The sequence below is a fragment of the Pipra filicauda genome, unplaced genomic scaffold (assembly GCF_003945595.2).
Source record: "Pipra filicauda isolate LSUMZ 115617 unplaced genomic scaffold, ASM394559v2 scaffold145_size1923396_pilon, whole genome shotgun sequence".
NCBI lineage: Eukaryota > Metazoa > Chordata > Aves > Passeriformes > Pipridae > Pipra > Pipra filicauda.
In genome coordinates this window covers 1,856,924-1,867,622 of record NW_024103940.1, presented here as the reverse complement: position 1 = coordinate 1,867,622, position 10,699 = coordinate 1,856,924, and the positions used below count along the sequence as shown (strand labels likewise).

At 43.5% G+C, this 10,699-nt stretch overlaps 1 protein-coding gene across 1 annotated transcript in view; it reads left to right on the top strand.

Annotated features, from left to right (window-relative positions):
• Nucleotides 1-778: 778 nt before the first annotated feature.
• The window catches only part of SPRED1 (sprouty related EVH1 domain containing 1), a 64,840-nt gene continuing 54,919 nt past the window's right edge, over nucleotides 779-10,699 (top strand). The window contains exon 1 of the mRNA XM_027716922.2: nucleotides 779-1,461. Within this exon, the coding sequence (XP_027572723.1) occupies nucleotides 1,430-1,461 (32 nt within the window). The 5' untranslated portion in view covers nucleotides 779-1,429. The remainder of the gene's footprint in view (nucleotides 1,462-10,699) is intronic.

Here is a 10,699-nt window from a genome sequence, read left to right as displayed (position 1 = left end):
GGCGGCCCGGGGGCTCTGCGCGGCCCCGCACCGTGCCCAGCCCACCCGCCGCGCTGCCGCTGCGCCCTCGCTCCAGCCCTTGGCCGGCGAGACCCGGGAGCGGCGGCCCCGCGCCCCCCGACCAGGAAGGAGTGGCGGCGGGGCAGCCGCGTATCCCTCCGCGGCGCCGTGCGTGCGTGTGTAGCGGCTGCGGCGGCGGCTCCGCGGGCCGCGCGTGAGGCAGAGCCGGGGGGAGGGAACTACTTTCAGGAAACTCGGGCGCCGGGCAGCGCCGGGCAGCGCCGGGCGCCGGGGGAAGGCGGTGGCGCGGGCCCGTCCGCCGCCGGGCGCAGGTCAAGGGGATTACTTTGCTCCCCTTGCTCTTCTCTCCGTTCTCCCGCCTCCCTTTCCCCCGTGGTTATTTTGGATCAAGCTGTGGCGGCGGAAGGAGCCTGAAGTCAACGCTTCCGCCCAGTTTTCCTGCGAGGAGGAGGCGGGGGCGGCCGCGAGGAGCCGAGGCGGCGGCAGCGGCCGCTAATGGAGTTACTGCTGGGGAGGAAGCGCCGCCGCTGAACTTCCCTGCGGGCTTTCTCCCTCTTCTCCCCCTCGTCCTGCGGCCGGGGGCTCCTCTCTCGCCCTGGCAGCTCCGCTCCCCCTCCCTCCCCGCGCCTCTCCTCACACAAACAGCCGTGACGCATCCTCGTTCTCCGCCGTCCCCCCCCTTCCCACCCCCAGGCTGGTTTAAAACGCCTCCCTCCCCCCGTCACCAGCCTTCTCCTTGGGGCCGGCGCGTCTTCCCTCCGCAGTGGTCGGCGTCGCTTTGGAGGGGGTGGGAGAGCCCCGTCGAGCGTCTCTACCCCCCTTTTCCCGTCCCCCCCCCCTTCCTTCCCCGCCTGTCCCGGCCTGTGGCAGCTCCGGTGTCTGGAGGAATTTGTGCCGCCGCCTGCCCCGGCTGTGCGCGGGAGGCGGGCGGGCAGGGAGGGAGGCGGCCGAGCAGCAGGAGGAGGAGAAGGAGGAGGAGGGCAGCAGCGAAGGCGGCTGCAGCGGGAGATGAGCTGCAGCGGGAGGACGGTGCGGTGCAGCTTTTTGCGGCAGGGAGCCATCCCTTGTCTCTACAACTCTGTCCCCCTTTAACCGGGAGCAGCTCGAGAACAGAAGATCCGTGGTTGTTGCTGCTGTTTGCACCACTACCTTCACCACCACCATCATCACCTTTTAAGATAAGGGAAATACGCTGCACCGCCGGACAACAGGATTTCGCGTTTCCAGGATAAAGACCGCTCTCCTCCCCCTTTTCCCTTCCTCTCCCTCACTTCACCGCACGGCCCGTGCCCTGGCCGGGGGCGGCGGACCGGGGGGGTAACAATGGTGAAGTTTCTGGTGAGTTCTGGCTGCGCCCTGGCTGCGTCGGTGCTGCTCCGTGTGCCTGTCGGATCGTGGTGAGGAGAAAATGAGCGAAGAGACGGCGACTTCTAACAACGAGTAAGTGGCCGTGCCCTCACCTCCCCTCCGCCTCGGGATGGGGATGGGGCTCGGCGCGTCCCTTCGGCTCTGCGCCCCGCGGGGCCTCTGCCCGCGCACGTACGTGTCCTGTCCTACCCCTGCGCGGACTGCGCATTGCTGCTCGCGTTCATGGAAGCCCAGAAGCTCCCTCTTTGTGAAGGAGCTTAGTTTGGAAGGGCTGCGAGCCGGCGGCCAGAAAAGCTTGGTTTAGTTAAAGCCCGATAGAAAACGGTGCAGATAACGATGGTGTCTTGGAGCGGGAGGATGGGTTTAGTATGCCCAGAGAGGTATCAGCACGTACCACCTCTGATAATATCCTATTACTTGTAGATATTTCACATGGAAACTAGTGTGTGGGAGCTTCATCCTGCAGGAAACTGCTCCTGAATTTTAATTGGATGAGTCAGCCAGTGTAAATACAGCTTAAACCTACCCTAAAGCTCTTTTTTTTTTTCTTTTAATGAGCACTTGTGACTTTTTTTTTTTATTTCTCCTCAGAGAGAAAAGGGACAGTTCAAGGATCTCTTAATATTTTTACTGTGAGGGGTTTGAAGGCAATCCAGAGGAGATTGTGTGTGTGTGTGCGGCTGTATCCCCTTGAATGTAATCTGTCTTTGAAATACATTTTGGGTCGGAGGCGATAAATATTTGTCAGAAAACATCCGAGTTCTTTATGGCATTGAAAAAGGAATATGAGGTATTTTGAAACTTTTCCTGTGATCGGGAAGTTTAGAGTTGATCGCTGCGGTCTCCGAGCCGTAGCGTTACGATTTGCGATGTCGGGGTTTGCTCGGGCTGATTTTATGAATGATGCGGTGACTGCCGCGGCCATGGCGGTGGAGAGGGAGCGCTGCGCCTGTTGTGTCTGGGGGTAGCGATGAGGGGCAGGGGAGCAGCCGGGCTGCCAGACAGGGTGCGGACGGGGCTCCGCCGGCAGGAAAAAAGGATTTCCCATTTCACTGCCTCCCTCCAGGCAAAGCCTGCACACCTTCCCGTGCGCTCCCCCGAAGAGGCGTTCGGGTCCCCGGGGAGTAGCGCGGGCCGAGCCCCGCGGGGAGCGGGGCCCAGCGGGACGGGGCTCGGGGCGCTGCCGCCCGCGGCGCTGAGCGGGCCGAGGGGAGCCGGGCCGGGGCAGCCGCCGCGCCGCCCGCGGGGCCGGAGCCGGGGCCGCCGCCGCCATGTTTCCTTTTTTGTGAATCGCTCTCATTTGCATACCACAATCTCCATTCATAAAAAAAAAAAAAAAAAAAATTACAGAAAAAGAATTGCTGTCACCACCGCTGACCTGCGGCGGAACCTGCCCTGCGGAGCGCCCGGAGCGGATGCTCCCGCGCCGAGGGCCAGCCTGCGGCCCGCGGCCGGCGGCGGAAGGTCTCCAGGACCTGCTGTATTAATATGTGCTGTTCGCTGCTTGTTGACACAGTTATGTGGGAAATATCAGCTCGGGGAGGTGCTGGGAGCACGTGATCCGCTCCATTCATAAAATACCTGGCTGTCCATTCACAGTGCAGTACAGTGTCTGCATTCAGCAGCCTCGCAGATCAGACCTGCATGGGAAGGGAGAGGCAGCCAGACCGGCAGGTTTATCGGAGAAGGCAACAGAAAGAGGGCCTATGGCTGCGAGCATGGGAAGTCACTGTAGAAGGGGCTGTAGGGGGGACGAGAAGGCTTATTTTTATAGTTTAAGTTTGTCCTTCTCCTATAAAGGACCATTAATTCAGAAGTGCCTTCTCGCTGTATCATCTAAGCTAGGAAGAGTTATATTCAGAAAATGTTGAAATATTTTCCCTTCCAGAAATATTGACCCAAAAATAGAATACTGAAATTCAAATTCATTATTATTAACGTGCTTTGAAAACAGTATATTAATCCATTTGGAGTAATTTACATTTTATTGAACAATACCGTCTTAGATATGCAAAATATCAACCTGGTGCAGAAGGGAGTAGGTCATGCCTAATGAGGCATCTGAAAATGTTGCCCATCGTAAAATACAAGTGACAGTGAAGACAACTAAATTGATAGAAATCAGCACCGCGGTTCATTTTTGTCTACTTTGAGAATTTTACAGCAGATTAGCAGTCATTATTTCTCCTTAATCTATGCCATGGCTAAAGAGACCTCTGAAATATCAGAATACAGGAAATGTTTTTATTATGGCATAAATTGTTTAGAGGTCAGTGTCTTAACTTTGATTTTAAATATATTGCAAATTAAAAAGATAATAAAATTGAATGAAATTTACTGATGAAGAATCCCTAAAGCAGACAATATATTTGTTTGATGTAACTGTTTTGTGGTTGCAAGTATTAAAATGGTGATGTTCGTTGCTCACGAGTACCTATTTCATTAGCCTAACAAATTACACTGAGGTGATCCTTAATTATACATTCATGGAGTGGAGGAGGCCTGTTGTTACTGCAGCCTAAGAGACTACCTGAAATATTACTAACCTTTACTTAATGTGAGAAAGGAAAGCTCACATACAGTATTTGGTTTGAGTTTATTCAGTTATAGAACTGAATGTGTATAGTCTTACAAAGCACTGTAAACACTGATTTTTCTCAAAGAATAGATTTTTATTCTTTTTTACTTCAGTTATTAGAATTTCAGAAGAAAAATAAAAAGTGTTTCTCAGTTGCTCTGCTTTTTTTGACAGCGTTTTTGGTGAGGCCAGAGTTGTTATTTCTCTCTTGTTCCTTTTGCACACAGTACAAGCATGTCACTTTAAATGGTTGGGAAATTCGATTGAAACACCAGATAAACCATTCGTGAAAACAGGACAGATCCACAAATGGAAATTGATCATATATTCAAAATTCACTGTGTTTAATTTTATCAGTATCATTGATGATATCAATGGCCTTGAGCTTATTAACAGATCTTTTCTCATATAAGAGTGAATACGGGTACTTTGCAATGCATTTTGTGTCATTGTGGCTATAGCAAATATTCTGGTAATTGAGTGTTATTTGTTTATAAAACTTCATTTTATGGAGTAAGATATAAATATTTGTGGTGTCTAGAGTTTGACCTCAGTTAATGATGTTAAATTCTCAGTGGTGGTGGGAAAGATTAATTAAAAAGCTGCATTAAGGACTACAGGTTTCTTCTCGATCATGAACATATGGAAGGCAGCCTTATAAAATTCTCATTGCTACAGATGAGTCTTCACTGGTGACTTTTACATTGTTCTTACAATGATGTTATTGTATTTGTCAGATGGTGTTACGTGACACATTAGTTACGTGGAAGTGTTTCTATACTTCCAGATAATTTTAGTCTTTTTCCCCCTCAGTGGTGTTTCGCAGTCCGTGTGGACAGCATGAACGCGGTGTGTTCACAAATACTATCAGGTTTTCAATTAAGGAATTTGTAGATTTGTGGACTCACAGGTTGATTTGCTATTCATGCAACTTAACATAATGTCAAAGCAGGGAGGTCAGTGAGCACTGTACCAGATTCCTGTTTTGGTGGCAGATTTTATTGCTGAATAGAAATGCTACTGAATTCAGTGTTAGGTACAACAGAATAATTATGTTGTGTAGTCCCCATTCAGTAGGGATGAATGATGACAGGCTTAAGATGGAGTCTGAGTTGTTGCTATTGAAAAGTGGGAACACTGCTTTACTGGCTTGTTTACCTTCCTCTGTATTGCAGGTGGCCACTTTCTTGTGCTCTTGAATTGTATTCAGAGGTGCTTTTACATACTGTATTTTTACAGATTCAGACTGTCATATGCTAATTGTTTTACCACATAAATACGGTTAATCTTATACTCATTTTCCTAGATAATTTAATAAAGAGATTATAAATTAGATAGAGTATATAGTAATGCTGTGTGCTTAACAGCCTCTAGATTACGAAGCTATAAACATCTTCAAGTGTTGATTTGAAAAGTAAAGCTAAACTATATTTTTAAATAAGGTACTTGTTTATGTTTTCCTTCAGTATATATGAAAATACTGTTTGTACTTCATTTGTGATTCAGAATTGGGTTGAATTTGTATTACAAGCTAAGATACTGAAAGATGAACATGAAATTGTATCGCAAAAAGTAATGCTAATTACTTTAGGTTTATTGGTTCTGGGAGGATTTTAACACTTGTCAGCAGGCTAGTATTCTTTCTGCTGTTTGGGCCATGTATAGACTTATAAATTTTTCATCCCTTAATGAAAGGAATTTGTAAAAAGAAGTAGTTTTTTTAAGGAAAGCATCTTTTAACCCAATTGATTGTATTAAATCATTGCAATTCTGATGTATTTTCTTCTGAGAGAATGTTTCCTTATAGAGTCCTTGGGAAGCATTTCCAGTCTTATGAATTGCTTCTTGCTGTCTGTTTGGCTTTATGTTACGTGACGCTATTTTGAAGGTGAAACTGAATTTGCATGTTACATAATCTGAGAGTCAGTTTGGTGTGGTTTTGTTGTTTTTTTTAAAAGGTTCACTCTAGCAACAATCTTTGATTATTGTGATACTGCAGAAAAATGCTTTTGGGATGTTGCAGCATAACTGGAGCCAGCAATAATATTTCAATTAAAGAATGATGAGTGTTTCCCTTGTTTGTTCATTTAAAATTCAATGCTCTTGAAGTGTTAAAGTGACAGTGAGGATGTCAGCGTGCCTTTTAAAAGTAGAGACCTTTCTTGAAAGGCATATATCTTGACAAGATTGGAAGTCACAGGATTAAAGCTGAGGGCAATATGGTGGTTTTTAGGCTAAACACTGGCAGTTTTGTTTGTTATTTACCCATTCTTGTGTATATCTGGAGAAATTGTATGTATTGGTGATGACTTGATGGGATTACAACAAACACCAGAAATAAAAAATACTTTTCAGAGTATTGATACAAGCTTAAAAAGGAGGCAGAAGAAATAATTTTGTCTTTTTCTGGTTTTCATTCCCCTGATTCAAAACAAATAACTATGATAGGACATACTGTGTATGTTGTCTTAAATGCTGTTGTTCAAATGTTTAAATGTCTGCCTTCTTCCTCTTAATCTTCTTTCTCAGTTGGAACATTTTGCAGTTTCCTTAAAGGAATTTGAAAGTTATCTGGAAGTTGCCATTTTGTTCAGGATCCCAGTTGCTTTATGGCTGCCTTAGAAAGGAAAAATCTTTGTCTTTTCCCTTTCTGTTTTAGTGTGCAACAACATTTAAGCAAGTGAATTTTAGCTAACACAGTTTGCACAGTTATTGAATGGCTGGAATTGATCGTAAACAAAAATTAAATGGTCACTAAAAATATAAAATTTGTTCCTTCTTCTCTCCCTTGAAAAATATTCACGCCTCTTTCTGAAAGCACTTTCTGTTGTTAAGTATTTATTTAATTACTGGCAATTAATGTGGTACAAATATTCCAAATTAAAATTCAATAAGATGGAAAGACATTTGCAACATTTTTTTATACTTTCTAATACTTTGTTAGGTGTGTCCCCTAACCAGTCTTGGTAGTCAGCAGAAATTATCTTCAGCAATGGTTGGTTTTTGAGGGAAGGAAGAGGACTGGATGCTCTTCTGTACTGACATATATTTCTAGTCTTAAGACAATAGCAATATATACTTCTGTTGCACTTACTTTTTTTTTGTATTCTGTAAGAGAAGATTTTTTTTTTTGCTGATGCTTAGACTATGCTCTAGTAAAATCTGTTGACTGTCACTACTCCCTGTGGCTTTTCTCATTCATGAGGTGATAATATGTTGTATGTGGTAACATATTTTATGGTATATTTTACTAGGGTAAGCCTGGTACTTCTCCTACTTGAAAATTGTAATAGGAATCAATCTGTAAGACTGTGGTGGCATTGAACAATACTTACTTGTACGAAATAAGCAGACATTTTAAGTGCATGTGTTTTCAAATCTTTTCAGACTTATCTTTTATGTAATATCATACTGATATCTGTGATATCAGTTTGTTAAAAAATATGTATATTTATATTCATTGCTTTATTTTAATTTTCCCTTACATATGACAAGAAAAGAATTTAAAAAAATAAGCAACCTACAAATCTTTAGGTATGCTGAGGGACAAAAAAAATGTGCATTTAAATGCTCTGAGTGTTAAGATTTGTTTATAAATGTGATTCTGATTAAATAACAACTGACTTGTATGCCATTGCAGGCACTAACTCCCAGTGCCCCAAATAAGGTGGGGAAAATAGATGGTGATAATAATAATGTCCCAATATAGTGACAATAAATGCATCTATACAAGGAGGTCACTCACAAGCATTTTTTTTTTCTAAGAACTCACTGTCATATGACAGTAAATAATTCAATTCAAGTAGGGAAAATAGGCCACAGAAGCTTCATCAGTTACTGTGTTCCATTCTGCATTGCTGCCTCATACCAGGCTTCCATTTAGAACAAAATATTTTTCATGTGTGCGCTATGCAAGAACTCCCCAAACGTGTATAATTGAAACATCTGAACCATCTTAAAAATGAGGTGGTAAAGGATCTGTTTCTTCTTCTCCCCCCCGCCAGATGTATCAATTGTTGTGTCTTCACTACTGCTATTTGTGATATTTTAATTAGATGAGGAAGTCTAATTCTGTTACGGTGAGCTTAACACTCTTCTATTCAGAACCCCAGAAGAAATTCTGTGACCCAGATGTTTGGCTTGAATGGTTTTGTGAGATGGTGTTGGTTTGAATGGTTTGTGAGAGCAGGTATCATTAAAGTCTATGGAAGAGTTGTCTTTTTTTTTTCTTTTTTTTTTTTTTAAGAAACTCCAGGAAAGCAGTACCAAATAAATAGGTCTTCCCCAAGATGATCTGACAACTGTTGACAACTACCCTTTTTTCTTTGGGTCCTGCTGACTAGTTGCGATACTAAACTGAGGTTTGTCAAAGCAAAAACGAAACTGATTTATTTCAGTTTCAAGTCAAATGCTGTGGCCAAACAAGCATACCAACGAGGAGCATCAAGAATTTCATTAATGAAGCAAGTCATTACTGAAAACTAGTATCAGGTTTATTAAAAATTGTTTCTGAGTCAGACTGCATAACCCCAGACTGGTAAGATATAGCTGTCAGTGAGGATTCCTGCCTGGCACTTTTTTCTTTCAGAAATTGTGCAGAACTGTTTTGGTGAAGTGGTACAAACCTCGAGGGCAGAAGTTATTTCTCCCTCTTTAACCTCTTGAAGGAATTAAGTAAGGGTAGTGAAAGGTGGGAGTACAGAACCTGCTCTGATTTAGAGACTTTTCAGCCTCTCAGATAGGATAAAGTATTCTGAGCCCTGGGTATTTCTTTCTCTGCATGATGTGCTTACTCTACTCTGGATCCCAGTCCAGCACACCTTAATATGAAGCCTGTGATTGAGGCCAATGTATGTTGAATCTTGAACAGGAGCACAATTTTTAAAAGGTGTAAAGAAGCTCGAGTTGAAGCCCATACATTTAAAATGGGGAATCTTGAGGGGGTTTTTAATCTACAGAAGTAGCTGACCTGAGGTACCAAAGCTGTGTGTTTTTAAGCACTAGTTGTTGTTGATAATCACTGGTCTTTGCTCACTTTAGAATAATTTGGAAGTTTCCTAATAGGATAGACTTAGGATGTGTATGTTTGTGCTCTCTTCTGAGGGCAGTTATCTATCTTATTACAAGTTCCACTTGTGGTTCAGATGCTACTGATGTCTGGGCTACTGGATACAAAAAAAAATTGGGGTTACTGTTTCTAATTTTGCAAGGTTTTGAAGAAAAAAATGGAGAAGAAATTGATTGCTGGTACCAGTGGTATACAATGAGCATGCCAAGGGAATGCAAAGCTGTAAAATTAAATGCTTGAGAATTTTCAGGCTTGAGAGCTGAGATTGTGCAGATACAATCCATGTGGCCAGGGTGTATGAATTTTGATGATTTTGATAATAAGGCAGATCCAGGAATATAATCAGATAGCCTGGGTTCTGCTCTCAAACCTTCAATACTAGGAAATACCCATTTTCTTTCTTTTAGATCCTTGCTTCTCCTCCTGTGTGAGGGAGGAGGACTGCACCTTCTGGTCACGCACAGATGTGGTGCCTGTGCACCTTCTGGTCATGCTGTGTAATTGAAGATTGCATCTTAATAAGCATTAAAATTCTGTAAATACTAATACTGAAAGGTAAAGCAGTGTTCTGACAGGTTTGTTAGGGGTTGGCTGTTGACATGTATGGGCTTATTTGCTGTGGAGGCACCTAACATAAGGGTTTCTGTGGTGTCACTTGTGTCCTGGAGGAATAGTGTCATTCATACTTCAAGCATGTAAGTGCAAAGTACTTGCAGCTCTCATTGAAATGAAAATACCAGTTGCTTATCATTTCTTAATCAGTCAGTATGTTTTCTTTCTGGATCTTTTTTCCTACCTCTTTTTTTTTTGATGGGGGAAGGGCAGGCAGGGCAACTTCTAGGTAAACTGTGGTGTTCGCAAAATCTTTTACTATGTTATGCTCTGTGCTTCCCGAAGAAGTTTGTGTGTGTAAAATCAGGCCATTATTATAGAGCTGTTTTAATGCATTAAGGCCCATAAGTGTTGACAGAATCTCGCTTCATCTCCTACTTCTTTCAGCCTCCAGAAAACTTTTTAATGGATGTGTAACCACTGCTTGAGCAGTCTTGTGATGATCTCTAGCACAGTACTTTCATGCTTTCTGTATTTGTACTGAACGGGGCTCACTTAAAATATCTTATATTGTCCTAGCTGTATTCAACTTGACACATCCTCTAGAAGAGCCCCCATATGCACCTTAAAATGTACGTGCTCTGTTACTATGGTGATGGAGAATAATCGTGCATGTTAACAACCCTGCATTAGGTAATGGAGGATTTGCAGAAATCAGTTAAGCATCTGCCTGGGGCACTGAAAACTGAGTTGGTGACCAAACCTCCACCTCAGCCTCTTGGCTGCAGACAGGCTGAGGGAATCTTGTTATGGGATTACATGCTTCCCTCTTCCCACTCAGGTTGTCTGAGGGGTGAAGACGACTTTTTGGTAATAGTTTCAAAAGTTGAAGTAACGCTGCCTTATCACATGCTTTTTAAGTATCCTCCATCGTATACTTAGGGTGTTCTGCATAGTGTAAAGGAGATGCTTGGGCAAGCAAGTTTTATGTTTGTCGCTGATACAAACCCGATTTTGTTTTTCTTTGAACTCTTCTAGGCTTATGGTGCATGAATTCACTAGCTTTCATTTCTCAGTTATGGCCACCTGCAAATTCTGCAAAAGGAGAATAT